General features: G+C 40.1%; 1 protein-coding gene across 2 annotated transcripts in view; it reads right to left on the bottom strand.

The window, feature by feature from the left end:
* DIP2C (disco interacting protein 2 homolog C) overlaps positions 1-19,378 on the bottom strand; it is a 327,128-nt gene that overhangs the window by 96,185 nt on the left and 211,565 nt on the right. For both annotated transcript variants that reach the window (XM_075144114.1, XM_075144116.1), the window contains 5 exons: positions 17,449-17,580; positions 15,981-16,100; positions 14,864-15,061; positions 4,699-4,790; positions 597-707 (listed from right to left, as the gene is read on the bottom strand). In XM_075144114.1, coding sequence (XP_075000215.1) covers positions 597-707; positions 4,699-4,790; positions 14,864-15,061; positions 15,981-16,100; positions 17,449-17,580 — 653 coding nt within the window. The remainder of the gene's footprint in view (positions 1-596; positions 708-4,698; positions 4,791-14,863; positions 15,062-15,980; positions 16,101-17,448; positions 17,581-19,378) is intronic.

Below are 19,378 nucleotides of genomic sequence, written 5' to 3'. Positions count from 1 at the left end.
CGAACCAACACTGGACGTGAAAGGCTTTTGATTAGCAATGGTCAGTTTTCTCTATGAATGTATGTTCTGTGGCAAGAATTCCCAAACTTAATTTGTTCAAGTGCCACCCTTGGCAGAGATGACCATGGTGACGGAAGCTTAGAGATACACATGCACATACAGACACAGGAGAAGGCATTTCCATCACTGCTTTGAAGTAGCATACACAGCACTAGTGGCATTATAACATAGCTTGGGTTGCAGGGACAGGTGGAAAATCAGCAGTTGTTGCCAATGATTCTTTGTCAGTGGCCAACACCAGAATGCTTTGAGAGGCTACAAAGATAATCCATCTAGGACTGGCAGTGCTGTTGTCTTGGAAAATTTTCCTCTCCTTTTCCAGACGGACCTGCATTTGCTGAAATTGCAAGCACATCTTGAGATTTTCCATCACACAAAAGAAGGAACTATATATAACTCACCACACAGCACTATCTTTGTATCCTCAGATTCAGAGCTAGTTAACCACAAAAATGTACTCAAAAGCTATGTTCAGTTGTGATTTGTTCTGACGTAAGTTTTAAAATGCAGTATAGAGAAGGAATTCAGTTCCCCACCTTTCTTGTAAGTGGCACTTCAATAGGGACGGGCACAACTTCCGCAAGCAGGCAGCCATAAAACGCTACCATGAAAGCAGCAGGATCATTGTTAGGAAATACGAGTGTTACCTGAAACAAAGAGACATATGTTAAAAATGTTTTATCCCAGGTTTCAGATAACGATAATTGGAGTTTACATGCTTCCTTTTGGAGACAGATGATTACCGAAACATTTCTATGATAACTATTCAAATACCTAATGAAGAATTAGAAGGAATTTATTCTGATAGATATTCCTTTTGTGAACATTTTCACTTACAATGGAGTTAAATATTTGCATGCTGCATTGTTTCCTACACTGACAATACCTTTCATCTAGTTCTCAATTTATTGATTGCTTTACAGATGTTAAATAACCACGTAAATGGAATTAATAGAATTCTACATTGTAATTTAATAATTTGCTTGAAGTTATCAAAACCAAAGTGGATCTGTGACAAATTCAAATCACCCAGACTTACCATGCCATTATGTCAATCATTAACACATTATGTTTTGTCTCCCTATGTTTTGCCTCATACAACAATTTCATTTTAGGATTGGACTGTTGTCCAAGTATAGAAGTTTCTGTGTACTTAGAGAACACAAATAGCTGATATCTAGAGAAGCAAATGTCACATCCAGAAGCTGTATGTTGGCCATATGGCATGCCAACCTAGGCCTGGACTTGTTAAACTTCACAGCTATAGGGCTAGGAAACTATTTAGATAAAAGAATGCCAAGAAAAGACAAAATATCATAGCAAATCACCTGTATGCTCACTGGGCGCCTTTCCTCCCCCAAAGTGCTGAACCATGCAGCTCACTTCTGCGGGCACTGCAGTCAATGTCTTAGATCTTCCAGGGGCAAAGGGGAAGGAGAGGCGAGAGTGCACGGTCTCGCTGAGGATCCAGCAGCTTAGAGAGCCCGCGACTCTCCTTGCAAGGGCAGGGAAGACTACTGCTCTCACTTACTGGTGAACAACCTCAGTGGCTAGATCCTGTCTACGTTTGTTTTGGTTCAGTCAGATGCACGTTCTCAGCTCATGTCTTAAACAGCTGTAATGCAGCTGGTAACTGTCTTGCACGGTCAACTGAAGTGGCATGCAAAGGCATGGCGAATGACTTTGAACTTAATTTCCTTGGACTTGCACACAGGATCAGAGTGTATTATTACAGCATCTTAAAATTTGCTGAAACTACTTAGTAACTCTTGAGTTTTGACTGCTTTGACATCCACAGAAGTTCTGTGTTTCAATCTCTTGAAGTAAAATCATCACAGAATCATAGAATCATAGAATCATACAGGTTGGAAAAGACCTCTAAGATCATCGTGTCCAACCATGTTTTCATACACACTCCAAGGCTCAGTTACTGGAGATTAAAAGTGTTTCCAGTGGTTTCATATGGCTTCAAAGATAGCCGCCTCCCATAGATTAACTTCATTTCTTCAACTAGAAGAAATCTAACCAACCTTGTCCAAGTGGGTCCAAAATATCCCTGTTTTTAAGCTGAAGCCTGTAACTTCAGAACTGTTTAGAGAAACTTTAGAGAAAATACATGGCTACTTTATCTGTACGCTTGCACATAAAACAATTCAACTGCTGGATTTGGCTGTGCAAAGCTTACTGTTGTATTCTCCATGCACATACCATAAATAGCCTCAGGGGAAACAGAAAGGAAGGGATTTTGCTAGGTGCATTGAGGGGATGGTAGAATTTGCCGAGCCCAGCAAACATCTGAAAGATGTTGAAAGATCCCAAAAGATAATTTGAGGATTGTTGGGTTTTGTGTTGGTCTTTGTTTACATACACGCAGTGAAGGTTTGGCTGGGAATCTTTGCAAAGGAGCTGACAGAGGTGAAAAAATCTCACTGAAGTCCAGTGGGGATGAGGCATTAACTTTCCCTCCAAAAAACATTAATCACTAACAGACCTGTACCAAATAAATAAATAATGTCTGTAAAAGCAAAAAGGGATAAGGCTGAAGGAAAACAAAACATAGAGTGTATATTACCAGATGAGAACCTGGTTATCTAGTAGCTATTTCAGCAGGCAAGCTTAATTTCCAGGCAGCTGTCTGGAGTGACACAAGGTTAAATTTCTGAAGTTACTGTAGAAGGCAAATGCAGTTTGTCATGTACTATAGTAATACCAGAAACAGGGAATCAAATGCAGGCACATTCACCTATTTTTTGGCTCAGACAAAGAACCTAAGGAGTGATGTAATGGTAGTCATGAAAAATAGAGATTGTATTGATAGATGATGCTTTTAAAGGGAAGAAGGCCTTTCCAAATTTGATATAATATTAACATAAGGAAACAATTACACTCTCAGTTAGAAAAGACCAGAAATAGATGTCTGTATTTCATTTAGTATTTAAAAACTACCTTTAACTGTTGTCACACAAAATACATTACTTAGAATAAAAAGCCATCTTCAAAGAGGTTAGAAAGCTTTTATGTTATTACAACAGGGGGATAACAGCCAGAATAACAGCCTAGAACATCAGAAGTACAGTAACACCTCATCTTCAACATGAAGTTGCTTCAAATGATCATGTTTCTGTTACACAGGGATGCTAGGCGAGATGTTTTTACAACGCAAAGCATATGCTTTCAGCACTCAGCTATAAACATTTGTTTCACTGTAATCTAGGTGGACTTATTTTAGAAGAGCTGCAATTTGTTGTTTATGTGTCCTGCACTAGCTAAACTTCCAGCTTTCAGCCTGAATTATCCACAAATCCTTTCTTAATGTTAGGAGATGCCAATGGCTGCTGCAGTAAATGAATACGAAGACGGCCAGTTAGCACACAATAGATAGGGAGAGATGTACGCTGCCCATATGTGAACTTTATTCCTTTTGGAGCTTTCTGGGTGGATAGTTTTTATGTGTACACTTGAACAACTTGTTTCTTCTGCTGTTGCTTAGAGACACACTTGTATATCAAGTAAAAGAGATGCTTCAGATCCTACTCCTGGCTGAATGACATTGTAGGAAAGCAATTTAGAGTAAGGATCTGGAGATCCTTTAGTTAAATTCTTTATGATTTATTTCAAAAAGAAACATAGGAAGGACTGTCAGGTTTCATTTTTTAAATTTTTTTTTCTTCTTTTGTCTTTTTGGGAAGCATTATTGCACGCTCTCATTTTTGAAGCCCTAAGAAATGTGTAATGCAAACAGACGTGCTTCTCACGTGTGGCACAAGAGGACCAAGTGACCCAACAGCTTGAGAACTGCTATCAGACCCTGGGGGAGTAAGACTTAATCCCACCCTCACAACTCTAAGCACTAAGGCAGGACTAAAATTCGTATTTCTGACAGATTTGTTCTGGAATCTCCATTCCATGGCTTAAAGCCAACCTGGAATGGGACCGTGGAAATTTCTATACACGCTCTGGCAGAGAAAAGGGGTAGCAGGCTCGGCCAGCCTTGACAGAGGAAGTGGTAGGTTTGTAAGTACGTCAGTAGCAAAACCAGGATGTTCTTGTCTTCATTTAACAACTTCAAGTGTTACCTCTGTAACCCTTGCTCTCTGTGGACTTTATCCACTCATCCAGATTCAGCCTCTAGCAGTAGCTGCATTAGAGTCAGGAACCAGGAATGGAAACATTCTCCATGTTACCAGTCAGCGTAATTTATTTATTTAAGTTGCTGCCAAGATGTGCTTACTTTGCTTGTCTTTGTCCTCCACAATGCTTCTCTTGTTTCTACCGTCTCAACAACTACAAAGTCATTAGTAAGTTTTTTACCCACATGACACCTCCAGGCTCCATAAGCAAGCTTTTGCTAAACAGACTGCTGTTCTATGTCCAAAAATCCCTTTCCATGGGAATGTTTATTGTTGATGTTGCCACAACTTCAAGTTACCATTCAGTAAGTACCAGCTCAGGTAATTTATTATGCAGTTCAAAACATCTGTCTGACTGATCAGTCTTTTTCTGAGTAAAAGGCAGATTTCATCCCCCCAACATTTCACTTCGTTAATTTCTTCTGAGCACCCCAAATACCTCATTCTCTCTTTGTCAACGTGGGATCTGAATTATTAGTAATTAAAAATCATTGAGATAGATACTCACCCTGTCTCCAGGTCGTACCATTGGTTCTTGTTTTGTGCCTAATTTATGTAGTATATTGTAAGCAACCTTCATACTTCTGGTCCAAAGTTTGCCTATTAACACAAAATTTGTGAAATTAATTTTAAAATTCTTCTTATGTTTTACAAGATTATTAAAGGGAAAGAATCCCTAAGCAGTGAAAAAGAATAGTAGGAACATGATTAGTTTTCCAACATGACAACACTTTATGACAACACTACCAGGACTCATCAGAAGCTTTCTCTGAACTTCTATTTTTCAAGACAGCAGCATTTTTAAGAAGAAAATAAAAAGTAAGAATCGTTTTCTTCATGGCAGAAGTAGTTTTCTTACTTTGTGGCTGCAACATCATCAAGCCCGGACAGATCATTGTAACACCCTTAGTTGTAGCAAGCTGGACAAGCCGTGTTTCAGCCCAGGTTGACCTCCAAGGGTATTACTCAGGCTTCATGATCGCAATTCCCCCACCCCAATCCACCAAGGCAAAAAGGAAAGGAGTCCCAAGAAACAGAGACAAGGCAAAAAAACCCAACAGACAGAAAACAACCCGCAGCCGAAGGGGCACACCGAAGCAGCAGGGACCCTCTGATCCTTAACACATCCTTATGCTCCATTTCACTTTTAATTCTGGGCCTTCTTCCATTTAACTTGGCTTTTTCTTCTCATGCTGTTCCATATCCTCTCTTCCCTCAGTTTCATTTCACTCGCCCCAGGTACCCTTCCTTTTGACCATCTCTCTTCTCCTTTGCTTCATCTCTCCATCTCTGCACTTAGCTAATCCTTATCAAGACCTTACCCCAATATTCTTTAAAGAAAAAAAGTCTCTCATCAAGAGCTCGTTGGCCACGTTACATGCCTTTCATTAATCCTTCAAGTGATCGGCATCTTCCAACTACGCAAGCTCTTTTAGATTGCCTTTGTTTAGAGACCTTGTTACTTCCATGTGAACAATACTGAGCGTAACAGCCCTTGTTCTTGGCTGGCCCCTAGGTACTGTCTTTAAGTAGTATTCAGTCTGACAGTAACAAATCTTTAATTCATGCCCACCAATAACTTAAACGATAATAGGTTCTGACAACGGATTACCTATGTGGTTCAGCAGTTCAGGCTCCCAAACAGGCAGTATTGCTATTTATAACTAAGCCAAGCAGTTGTTATAATAAATTCTTCCACATCCTGGTAATAAAATGCAATACTATTGAATTATTTTTAAGTGCAAATCTGATGTAAATATAACGTACGATGAGAAGGCCAGATTTTCTTTGTTTCCTCTTAAGGAAAATTGGAAGGGTCACTGCTGCTTGTTACTGAGAAAGTACTAAATGCAATTACTTCTTACGAAAATGATAATATTGTATCATCAAACTATGTTTTGCAAAGTTTTTAATTTATTTAAAATTACTTCAGTATTTGCATGCTGAACCGCCTTGATGCTCAGAAATAAACATGACTCAATTCTCTTCCACTAGAAACTCAGCATGGATACAGGAGTACATCTGCAGGATTAACCCTCACAGCACTACGGCAGAACTACCTGCATTTGATGGAAAGAAAGTCTTTAAAAGCATCCCTGCTGCTACAGTCAACACTTAAATTTCACAAGCGAGTAGGATAAAAACAAGGATGCCTTAAGAAAGCAAATACTCTTTTTCTTAAAGGTTTCCGACATTAAAGTTTCAGTGGCTACAAACTTAAAAGAGCAATTAGTAATGATACAGAAAATTGGAGAATGGAAATCAAAAGCCTAGCAAAAGTTCTGAATTGCAAGAAAGAACCATCTTTACACAAAACACTTTCAAGCCTGAAATGAACATTGAGTTTTTAATCCCTTTTCTGAGAGACATAAGGGGCTGCTGTGAAAAGTTCCGTCTGAGCTATGAAGATTAAATCTGTTACAAGTCTTAAATTTGCATTTGTGATGTATTCACACTAATTTTCCACCTATCATCAAATGTGCCATCTTACAATATTTTCTTCAAAATCTAAGGGCTATTCATATTAAAGTATTTAGAAGCCTTCTTTCAGAAGTACCTGGGTATGCAGTACAATCATCTCCACGTAAGTGATCTGAGTAAATACCATTGAGAAAATTAAGTTTTCTCAAAGACTAAGAAAATTTAAAGGACTACTTTCTAGTAAAGTTTTAAATAATTAAGTCTTTAAATACATTTTGTCATGATGCTCTTTTATTGCCAAAATTTTATTTCAGCTTCTGAAACATAGAGTGTATAAGGCTGCCTCCCTAATTCCTCACCTTTCTGTTTAAATACATTTCGAACTGCACAAAAATGCCCGTAATATTTTCTAACGGTCAGAAAAGACTTGAATTTTCTGTCACCGCAGCCCTTTCCTGCTGTATTTACTGGTGCAATACCAAACTATGTTAATTAGCCAAGCCAACTGCATATGCACATGGGTATGAAACTGTGGAAAACTGGAACAAAGAAGCTAGTTGCATTCAGCTGGGAAGGAGCTGGAATATACGGTCTCTCCCGCGGCCCTTAAAAGCTCCATAACTTCGCCCTAACCCTTGCAGCTCTGCCTGCCCCCGGCTGCCGCTGCCTCCCTCTGCTGCAGCACGGGCAGCGGCAGCCAGCGGCAGGCAGAGCCCGCAGGGCACCCTCGCAAGCAGGCAGAGCGAAGTCCATGCAGATCTTCAACTGGATCGCGTTCAACAGGAAGCCCGTAATTTTTCTTCCAGGGTATATAGCTGCGTTCCAAAAAATAAATAAAAAAAGGGCTACAAAGGCAGCAGTAATCCAGAAGCCGGAGCCAGGAATGTGTGAATCATCAGGGCCAGATCTGTGGCTGCTGGATGGGGCACAAGCTTCTGACCAGAGGTGGAATGAACCGTGCTTTTATTTTGCCACCTTGGCTGTTTGGCCCCCACAACATCACAGAGAAATACAAAGGACTCCACGACCGCAGGATGAAAGCCCTCAGTAACGGAGGATGTTATCAAGAAGGAAATCTCTGAAGTATTTCCTTCCTTGGTTCTGCCTAGGTTGCAATTCAGTGCAATTCTTCCTTTGCAAACTTGAGAGATTAGACGTTGCTGGGAAAAAGCCGACTGCTAAAACCTCTCCCACAAATCCCGATGCCGCGACCTTGCCGCGACCTCCAGGCAGTGCCACATCGGCGCGGCGGGGGGGAGGCCTCGGCGAGGGGGCCAGCGGTGCTGCATCCAAGGCTTTCGCTCTGAGACAGGGCTTAGTGCCACCGGGCCGACCCCTGTGCGGGGTAAACCGTCTTCGTTACACGGGCTACAGCGGACATCTGGCTGTTTGGGGCCGCTGAGGATAAGCCCCGTTGTCCTCAGCCGCAGTGCCATGAAGCACCGGTCCTCCTCAGATGAACACACCGCCATTAATCCTGAAGTTCTTGAAGTTGGCTTGCAGACAGGAGGGCAGATGTAGGAAACTCAAGCAACGGTTTCATTCAGCAGTGAGTGGACCAGCCCGCGTGTCAGCTCAGTGCCAGAGCTCCTTTCTTCCAGCCACGCTGCCGCAGCAGAAAGCTGCCCTCGGCCCGGCCTGCAGCTCAGCAGAGCACCCGCCGCTGGGGCAGGAACCTCCAGCGCTGCTGCTGCTTCCCCGACGTTTCCCCAGGTAAAGGCCAGACCCCGTGAGCCCTCCTCCTCTTCACCTTCCTGCCCGCGTCCCCGCCGCAGCGGGGTCCTTTTGAACACCACTCCTACCAGCCTCGCCAGGGACAGGGTTTGTCCCTGCCAGGCTCTGATCTGCTCACCAGCCATACATGAGCAGCTACTTTCTTGCATTTAAAAATGAAGAATCGGTAAGTCATCTACAGAGGTAAGTCATTAGTGAGAGATCTGAGCGTCCAGTGGTGTTTCAGGCACGAGGGTACCCTCCAGAAGGGGCCCGGGCTCTGCAGACCCTGGGCCGTGTCTGCCAGTCACACACGCACATCGTGGGTAACGCGGGGCACTAGATGTTTAAGTACCTGAATTACCCCTCAGTTTTCAGGTCACAAAACTATTTCCCAAACAAAGCAGACTAGTAGGTGTCCACAGAAGAGTTTCCCAAGTTGATTTTGGAAAACAAAAACCCAACAACATCCAGTTAACACACACCTTGCCCCTACTACAAATTATACCCTTGTTCCTACCTCCCATCAAGCTGCTAATTGTGATGCTGCTTTCCAAGATCTTGTGTAAATCCACAAGATGGTAAGAAATTAAGCTTTTCTCTGCATCTATCATTGCCTAACTTATGCTCATAATTGCTTAAGCATTTACTGAAATAAATCTTCTTCTTCTAAAGATGATCCTATCGTCCTTAACCACTTCTGTCGCTTGGCTAGAGTGCTGCTACCAGACTTGCATGCCCTAGCAGCGTGTTTATGCAGGGCGGCCAAGTCACCTTTAATGCTCTTCACACACTTGCTAACGAAGCTGAGTGTTCCCACTGCCCAGCAAGTACCAGCAAGTACCGCTACGCCTCTGAAGCTGAGCCATATCCGGCAGACGTTGCGTACGCAGATATTCTCGGTAGGACAGGATGGAAAACAGCATCTCACTTTCTGGCTGCTGTGACAAACACTGTTAACACCTGTGTGGGGCAAGTCCCTTTTCTTTTGCCACCGGAATTTTGATTTGGTTGAATAGTAACAAATCTACACCAGCAACCACATATTTTACATTTCACTTGTATTCAGTCTTGTTCTTTTTTTAACAGTCTATTCACAGGGCAGTATCTTTTACCAACTAAAATTTAGCAAGCTGGAGTGAGTTAGTAGCCAGTCCCATCTGGTTAAGCAACACATTTTGAGGGTAAAGGAAACCAGCAGGTCTTAAAAACCACACAAAAAGGGATCAGTTAACAAAAATTAGATGCTTTCCATATGACGCTGAAGTAAATCCCCTTCCTCTTCCTTCACAAACCTCTAAAAGGACTATATGTTTGTGTTGAGTGTAAAGAAGGTTATAAGAGAAAAGCTGGATCAGGGAGAAAACTCAGAGAGAAAACAAACCACAATCAATTCCTTATCATCTTCAGGACGCTTTTCAGAACCACACAGCACTAACTCAACAAAGCCAAATCAGAGGTCGCTTACCAATCTCCGTGCACAGCAATTGCGAGACTGCCAAAGTTTAACTGCAAATAATTTTGTCAAATACTCATTTTCTCAATATCACAGTATGACATTTCTTATATTAAATAGAAACAAGAGTATTTATTAAATCTGGTGTAAATGGCAAACTTCCTATGCAGGTAAAAGGGCACTTTTTCTGCTTTGCAAAATAATAGTCGCAGTTCTGCTGCTCTGTTAACCCTTTCTTCAAAAACTCTTTAGATCCACCCTGAGCAGCAAATGAAGTTGTTGTCTTTTGGGAGAAAAAATCCAAAGAAAAAGAACAAAAATGTTCTGTTGCAGAGAATAAAAGACTCCAGATACACTCAGAATAGAGGTAACCTTGCTATTACAGTGCTTGATACTCCAGTCTTAATCATAGATTGCAATACAGGTTTTTTTAAAGTAATTTTCTGACTTGTTATTAAAGAAATAAAGGTTTAAAACTATTAAACAATCATAAGATTGATATCTATCTAGGGACTTGAACCATGACTATCCATACCTCTGCAAGCACTGAGTTATTTCAGAGATAAGGACAGTCTGGTTATGTAGCTACTTGATTAGAAGAATCTCAGTCCCCTCTCTCTCCTCCTGATAATTGTGAAATTCCTGGCCTAGGAGATTCTCGCAGCCAGATGACGTGGGGGGCCAGGTCGCACGCCAGGTGCAGCACGGCTTGGGGCTGGCTATTTTTGGTCTGTTGTTAAGTTTCAGCCATCTCGTGGTATCTCCAGTATAAGCTACATCACTTCTGCTAAGGCAGCATGACTTTGGCATCAAAGTGTTTACAGTTGTGTTGAGTATTTTTCTTAATGGGCAATTCATTTGAAAAAAATGCCATTTTTCAGGCATTTCTTTCTCCACAGAATCCCAATGCATAAAGAAAAATTACTTCTCTATCCAGAGGGCCTTCTCTGCTCTTTTTTGTTAGCCTTGCTGTCTCCAAGAGGCCTCTGACATGGGAAACAATACGTCGGAGCTACTGAAAATGGTTTTTAAAAAATCTGATTACAGAAAGTGTTAGATACAGTAAATGAGATATTTTGAATCAGATGTAGTTAACTGGTACTCGTTTTGTTGTTTTTAATAATGGTTACAATAAGAAAGCTCAAAACTTGTTCATTCCCAAATTACTTTCAGCTTTTTACTTTTCCCCCAGCCTTTCTGATTCTTCTTAGAATTCTTCTGAATCTTCTTAGAAAAGTAACTGTGATAGCATAAGTACTATATAGGATTTAATTGCCCTTTAGTCACATTTTTCCTCTAAGAAATCACTAAGCGCTTCATTATTAATACCAACAATACCAAAACCAGGTGCCTGACTACTTTGATTAACTCTCTCTGAGCCAGAGATGGTCTTCCTTTTCCTCAAAGCACATATTAGGTTTCTAGTCAGCGTTCAGACTTGACTGATAAAGACATCTTTCCTTCCCATATCTCAGACATTTCAATTTATGCATATTCAGTGATTTGATTTATAAAGGGATTGTGAATAACTTAACTAAGATGTTCTCCGCTTAACCAAGTTCCCAGAGGAACAACGTATTTGAGAAATAAGGAACATTCATAGTATTTCATTCATTAGAAAGAGTTTAAGAGTTTTGAGTAAATTAAAGATTACAACTGGAGCACTGAGAAGAACTTTAAGAACTGAGGAAAACCGCTTCAAAAACTTGCTTGGAAAAAAGATCAAGTCTACAAGCGCATTTATTAATTTCTTCTATATCTACAGTAATCTGAGACACATGGAGGAAAACAGTCCTGACATGCTATGAAGACAAAAAGCCCCAAAAACATGCCGAAGACGACACAGGAGATACAAGGCATTACAAATTAGATGAATTCCTGCAGAGCAATGGGAAGGCAGAGATGATTTTAAGCAACAGCTGAAAGAATAGCTTCTTTAAACTAGTTCCCCTTATGGCACAAGAGCACATCCTGATCTAGAGCACTCACCACTTAAATCCACACTAACTGTATCATACCCACATCAGCCCCTGTTAGGTAGGGAAATTCATTCCAGCGAATCACACAAGGTGGTCTTATCACACCAATCTACCGCTGTCTGCTATGGCATATCATAGCTTGGCCATCGGTCTGACCACTCTCAGATGTCTCTGGACAGGACAGCAAAAGAGTTGTGAGGAAGGCTTTGGAGGAGAATTTTGTGGACTCTCAGAGAGCTCCTTTTCAGCATGCAAGGCCACCAAGGGGAAGTATGAAAGCATCCTGGATAGATGCAACAGGCCAACACGGCATTTTTCAGGGACAGAGAGAGCCTGCTGTAAGAATCAAGACTAAGGTGACAGATGGGATGAGACTTCACCATGGAGATGCAGTGAAAGGTCTGCATTTGAAAATATTTGCTCCCAAAATAACCTGCGAGGTTTGGACACAGAACGGCTGTACAAAACTAAAGAAATCTCCGGCTCATGTATGATACTCAAGTTACAGACCGAGTCATGGGCAGGATGGCAATATTGTCTACAATGATTCACAAAGGAGAAGATAAATATGCTTGGTGTTAAGGGAATAAGTACTGCTACTCAGACGGGCTATGACCTAGCTGACAGTTACAGAGATGCTCCTGGAATCCAGTTTGGAAAGATGGAAAGAAGTCTGGAATAAGTGGGCAAACCTGCAATTCATCCATGCAGAGACAAGAAACTGCAGAAGATGCTGTGTATGAAAAAAGAAGGGATCAAAAGACATCATGTAGAAGCCTCCTCTTAACCGGAAAGTTGGAGGATGACTGAAGGGGATTTCCATGAAGATACAAGAAGGTGTGAGAAGAGACTGAAGCAGAAACAGTAAACAGAGGTAAAATATTCAAGAAGAGGTGCATAGTGACCATGTTGGTAACATGTCAAAGACTGAACCTCCAGAAACTCAGAATTATTCTTAAAACTCTTGAATATTTATCAAAATAGTGAACATGGTGTTTCTTTAAATTGGCAAAGAACCTGAGAATAAGCATGAGGTACAAACTCAGAGGCTACTTAAAGTCCTCAGTGTTGATATTTTGAAGTTTTAGTCATCTGATCATAGCATGCACACAAGCAGACGAAGTGTCACATTAATACCATGTGGTAGGATTGTGGGTTAAGCTCATCTTTCAAAAGTTTATTACCACTGGGGCCCGTGGAACTATGCACAGGGATAAAAATTCATTAATAAGAGTGTCTTTGCTGAGTTCAAGGCTTAATGTCTATTAATGTTCAACTTTAAAAAATGTCAGGCCCACAATTGCTAGAAAATATTGAACATGAAAGGTGGAATAGCTACAGCAAAATCATTCACAAAGTCACCAATAAAATGGCAGGTGGCTGTAATGTTAATGATACTTCAAAAGCAGTTGTCATTTAAGAAAACTGCTATGGCACAGTGAATGGACATTTCCCATGAAGAAGAATGTCAGCTTGAAATCTAGCCAGCAGAGAAGAATTCAGTAAATCTCTTATGAAATGTTTTGGTTTGTAATTTCTTTTATCTATAAAAAGAAAGGGAAAAAAAGAAAAAAAAGACTTGTTTTTTTCCTAACCTCAGGAAACTACTGAAAGGCAACAGCAAAAACCATATCCTAAAGTGCTGCCAAATGAAAGTAATGAAAACATGAATTTTAGTCCCATTTTTCTCAGGATTTGGACAATTTAGAAGAGGGTTTGGAAAGAGTTAGCTTAGGACATAGAAGCAGGCTAGGTGGCTCCGTGAGCCACGTGGATGAGTTCCTTAGGTTGATTTGCTCAGCCTACAGCCCTTCAGGCAAGGCGGGATATATGCTCAGACTCTCTGGACAGAATCCCATAATCAGAAAAATGGTCTGATTCTCACTAACATCTTAATTTCCTTTTCTATCCAATTTATTTGGGGCATTCAGTAAATGATATGAATTGCTCTTCTGCAAACATGTAATTGCAAACTTTAAAATTCTTCTCTAGTTCCAAGTAAATATCCTTAAGGAAGAAAAACATTGATCAACGGTGAATCATATGTTTGCCCCCTAATTTAAGTAACTTCTTAACTCTAAGGTACCTGAAGGGAAAACGTTTCATGCATGACCTTCAGTTTCAAAGGTTCTGTTATGCTTTAAAAGCCTTTAACTATATTTGCAATGCCAAACTTGCAGCAGACATCTTTTCGGCCAGAGACCATCACTCTGCCTGACTCCTGAATGGAAAGGAGCATTCAGCACTGAACAAAACAGACAGACCTCTGTATCACAGCATGTAAAAACATTCTCTGCACAGAACTCTAGGTCCCTGAGAAGGTAGAAATGAAAAAAGCAAAATAATTTTTTGTATCCATATCAATAGCATACAGAAATGTTCCAACTCGCTTTCAAAGTTTGACGGTTATTCATAATAATTCCTTCGAACATCTCCCAGATGTCCCCTGAACATCTCAAAATTAGAAGCTATATGGGAGTTATTTGTCAGAGATAGCCTCATGTTTATTTTTATTTTGCTTGGTTGCAATATATTGTCAGCCACTACACATTGAACTAGATCAAGATACCAAAGATCACACTGAAATATATCCTGGCAAATCTACTTCAAGGGGGTACATTTGCTAGCTGTACAACTACATATCAGGAGGAATAATTCAAATCACGCTTACTACAATGTCAGTAAAACACGGGAAAAAACCCTATTTTAACTTCTTCAGGAAGCTGGTGAATTTTGTATATATACCAGGTTCTGCTTTTACAGAACAAAGCCTGGGCAACATCCAAGGGCAATGGATTTAGACGTTAATCTTCAGGAAAATCTGCCCTAGGATGTATTTCTATTTAAAAGGTGGTTTTAATTTATAATCTGTGATTCCCTGGGTGTATCTACTCAGCTCTTTTCCTCTTTGTGAAATAAACAATACTGTAACATCTCAGCAATCCATACTCAGACACCAACAGCTTCAGAATTGTCTTACCCTACTCAGAAATGGAACAGATGTATCATCGGAGGGCTTTTTTCACTGTATATTTATGCATTTACTATACACATAGACACTGTATACAATATATAAAAGCACGAGGAGTTTGAAGAGTGCTCACCGTAAGTGAGAATATACAGTGGTTTTCCATTAGTATCCATAGTGGTTAGGCAAGGAGCTTTTGGTGAGATGGTCCCCCATCGCTGCAAAGCTGCTTCCAGAGAAGGCGGCCAATTTGTAACCACACCTAACTGTTCCCCACGCATAGCCAACATCTGAGCTCCTTCTGGCTTTGGCTGGTTTGGATCTGGCTGTTGAACTTATGATTATGAAAAGATATACAGTTACCATGTAAATTCTATACCTTGTGTACACCTGTGTAACCAAGAGAATAAGTTACCTTTGCAAAATATCCTGAAAATAATAACATGTTAGAAGGTATTGAGAAGCAACAGAGAAACAGAATAATTAACTTATAACTTTAAGAGATGAAGCAACTCAAACATCTCAGGAATACACGTGCTTATCCTTACACTTGCTCTACAAGCAGGGAAAGAAACTGCTGAGGCAGCATGCATATCTTTATCTTCAAAATAATCAACCTTTCTTTATTCCTAAAAAGAGATGGAGAATACTTTTTCCTGGCAAAAATGCAGTAATGAGATGAACTGCAGAACTACTGAAACAAGTCATCAGTAACAGACTGATTTAAGTCATGTTCTGTAACAGTGATTTCTTATAAACTGCTATGAAGATTATTTAGATCTCCACATCCTGGTAAATCTTAATTCTCAAAGCACTGGCCTCCTTAAAAAAAATTCCTTGACTTTATCCTTGTTTCTATCTTACATTTAGTTCATTTTTTGGATGCTTCTCTGTTACACAAAGGATGTGTAAAACATTGAACATGCTTCCTCACTGACAGTTTTTCTCATACTGGTGTTCAAAAGCAATGGCCTTAACCCACAGCTGAATGTTCTCAAAGCAAAGCTTCCCTCTGCTCTCTTCTGTTGTTTCTTTGCAAGCAGAACCGGGAGCTGAGCAAACAAGAGAGACTTTTGACTCTACGGCACTACGTCCAAGCTCACTACAAGCGGATTCCACTGAATACTGATGCTTTTTGGTACTTGCCAGCGCAGGGAGGGCTTACTTAGCTTTCTAGAAAGTCAATGTGCGAGACAAACATTTTACAGTTTTAATAAGAGATCCCCAAACCTTTTGAAAAACAGTCATTTTACCTTCTAACAATTCCTCAAAGTCATCTACAAAGAACTCTCGTAATGGTGGTCGTTTGGGCCGTTTTAGTGTATTGACCAGCTGCTGAATCTTTGCTGACACTCTGCTGCTCACTGGTACTCCTGCAGGACAGGGATCAATGGAGACATCAGTCGACCGCTATGTTGAACGCCACCAGACGTTAAGTGGGGTAAGAAAATGTCTAGGACTGCAAGGCCACCACAACTACAGTTTCATGCCATACCGTGACTCAAGTATTCAACATTAAGACATTAAGATTATTTCAGCAAAAAGGAACAATGACGGCTAGTTTAAATAAAAACAATACAACAATGTCAGAGCGAGCTTACAAAATTAGAGGGGAAACAGCACATAGACTGAGGGAGAGAAGCACAGTGAAAAAACCCTCCCTACAGCAATTGTCAGTAACCTTAGAGAACTCTTCTAGGTGGCACTGGCAATGGCCTGTGAGAAGGCAGGCATTGGCTCTCCCCGGGATCGCTGGCCATACCAACAATGTCTGACTAGACCGCAGCTCAGCACGGAGTGTGGGTCATAGGCTCTGTCCCATCATTTATTCTGGGTTGCTCTTTATACTCTAGTGGACACCTGTCCAGTATCCATCTTAAACATGGTCCACATCTTTGTATTCCTTCAGCATGACCCTGTATTCTCTGAACATCCCTACAGCCAATCCCACCAGCCAGCAATCTCCAAAGGGAGCGTGCTTGCCCATACAGCACTTTGAAAAACACAATTCTGAAGAGGAGCGTGGGGCAAGGGGCACTTTTACAATATAATCCCATCAATCACCTCCCCCTTCCTTTTCCCTAGTTGAGTGCAAAGCCTCTGCAATGTTCACATCATCTGTTCCTGAACTAATAGCTTTCTGTCGCTGCATTGCAGGAATTTCAACTTCCTACCCTTCCATACGGTTGGCTCCAAAACTTTTACCAAGTGGTTTTTAGAGCTGAAGCTGCTAAGTTTAGATGTGATACACTTGGTCAACAATTCTACACCTTGCTGAAATATTGTTTAATAAGTTTTAGAAAAGAGGAGCAGTAAATAAGAAAGGGTTTACAAATAACTGTTTTTCAAAAAAAAGTAGTCAGAAAATAAAACTTCAAACACGTCGCTTTTCAAGATGTAGCCATCCTAGCACGCCACTTTCTTTGCCATTTAAAAAACAGACTAGCTGTAACCAGGCAGCATGATAAAAGCAGATCTAAAGAGATTCACTGCTTTCTTTTGCCAAACAATTTCTACAGGGAATCAGCTCTGCTGATTAAGAAGTATTTCTCTACGTCGACTTCATTTATACCAGTTTATTTTAGGACTGTAGAGATGTTGCAACTTTGTACGTGTTTATAAATAAAAAGTGCCCAGAAGAAACAAAGAGCAGATGTGTACAGTAACCACTAAAAAGGTTACAATACTCAAAAAAACCCCCAGTTTTGCTATGTGACGTACCATCACCAGTCTCCATAAGTTCAGCGTTTCCATACTTTGGTGCCACCCGTGCCGTTGATCCTTGTGGTCTTTCTACTTGTATTGAGTGTTCTGAGGTGTAAGTGGTAACATCTGGAGGGGCAGAATGATTTTCTGTGAAAAATAAGTTGAAAGGTTTAACCGTGTACCTCTAGTGTTGAAGGGTAGAAAAGCAAAGGGAGAGGAAAGGATACCATTCGATTTTTTTTCCCAACATCTGAACAGGCATTAAAGTTAATGCACAAAATGAATGTATACAACTATAATGTACAGCATGATTTTAATAAATAAAGTTTCCACTGATTAAAACAGGGACTGTATATCTGCAATCATATAAGCAATAGGCTAAAACAATGGTACAATTAGGTTGTAGGTTCTCCACTGACATTTAATTTTACACGAAGTTAAAGCTTTTGAACAGCCTCAAAAAGAAAAGACCCAGACAAATATACTTCTGGTAGATTATTGCATCGGTTTTTCTAAATAAAAAAAATACACATGTTGTCAATCACTTCCAAGTGCCAATGCATATCCCTTTTATAACCTCTGCATTTTGAATATGCCAATTTTAGTTAAGAAAGGAATCTGTTTGTATATTCAGAAAAAAATCAATCATAGCAGAGTTGGAATCCAGGGGAAAGAAATAAAATGTAAAGAAACATGAACTTTGCATTCTGCATGGACACTTGCTTGTCTACTATTTTTAGACAGAGCTATTTCAATTCTTCCGCATAACAAAGACTTGCCTTCCAGAAGGCAAACACAATTTGGTCTGACTCATGCCAGCGCTGCTAAACAATTCCACAGAGCTAATCTTTCTCTTTCATAGCCTGATAACTCAGCATGCTATCACAGTTTGTTTTCCCGTGTTTTCAACTTTGAGTCTGTATTACCTACGTATTTGCACTATTTTTATGGGTTGTCCCATAATTTTTTCCCAGGTTTTTATCAGCATTAGGTTAGATGGAGATAAATACCATGAGCAAATAACAACTTCTCTCTTGATTGACATAAATGATCCCGAGCAGCCTCTGAGATACAAAAGAAGGCAGGTCTTCATCCTGCTGCTGCTGAAGTGAAGAGGAATGCACTCCATTTTACAATAGGGTAAGAGTCTTTAAAAATGCAAAAATTCTGCAAAAACTTCATCTTGTTCCAAATACTATTTTCAAGACGCGCTTTTTATTAAATCTGTCCTATAAGCATGATGGTGCTGTAACTCTCCTGTAACACCAACTTCTACAGTAAATTTCACCTCAAATGTAATTATAAAGCATTTTCATGAGTCTTGAAGTTTGGATCATAGTAATTCTTGTGCATTCAATCCCAAATTCATGCACCATCAACACAGATAACTAATTTTTATGGCTACACAGTAACAAGATGCTCTGTTAGATGCCTATTTTGCATACTTCTCATTTGAAGGTAGCATTTGATGGACAATCATCATGAAAAATTAAGATATGATATTAATGTCTGTAGTTGTTATTTAATGTTTATATTCATGAACATCACAAGGACTCAACCTTATCACTCAACCACAGTATCTGGTTGAGGAAAACATGAGATGGCTTTTATCATGCAACTCAAAAACATCTTGCATCCTACACATGCCCAGTTGAGCCTTTTGAGTCTGATCGCACCCATTGTTATAATTTTACTGAAACAAACACCTTATATTATGCTGTAAGTGACCAACTGAACTATAATAGCTTGGACAATGAAGCTTATGCTGGTAATGGTTTGAACAATATCTTCATTTTAGATGTCTTGTCATTATCAACTATTTTAGACTCAGCACAATTTTTGCCCTTTCTTGCTAAGTGGCAAGAGCTTTTTATAGATCATGATTGAATTACTCAATAACTAAGTCAATTAAAAAATGCTGATGTTTAGCTTTTTATCTTTTACT

The sequence above is a fragment of the Calonectris borealis genome, chromosome 2 (assembly GCF_964195595.1).
Source record: "Calonectris borealis chromosome 2, bCalBor7.hap1.2, whole genome shotgun sequence".
Classification (NCBI taxonomy): domain Eukaryota; kingdom Metazoa; phylum Chordata; class Aves; order Procellariiformes; family Procellariidae; genus Calonectris; species Calonectris borealis.
This window is presented reverse-complemented; position numbering and strand designations above follow the sequence as displayed.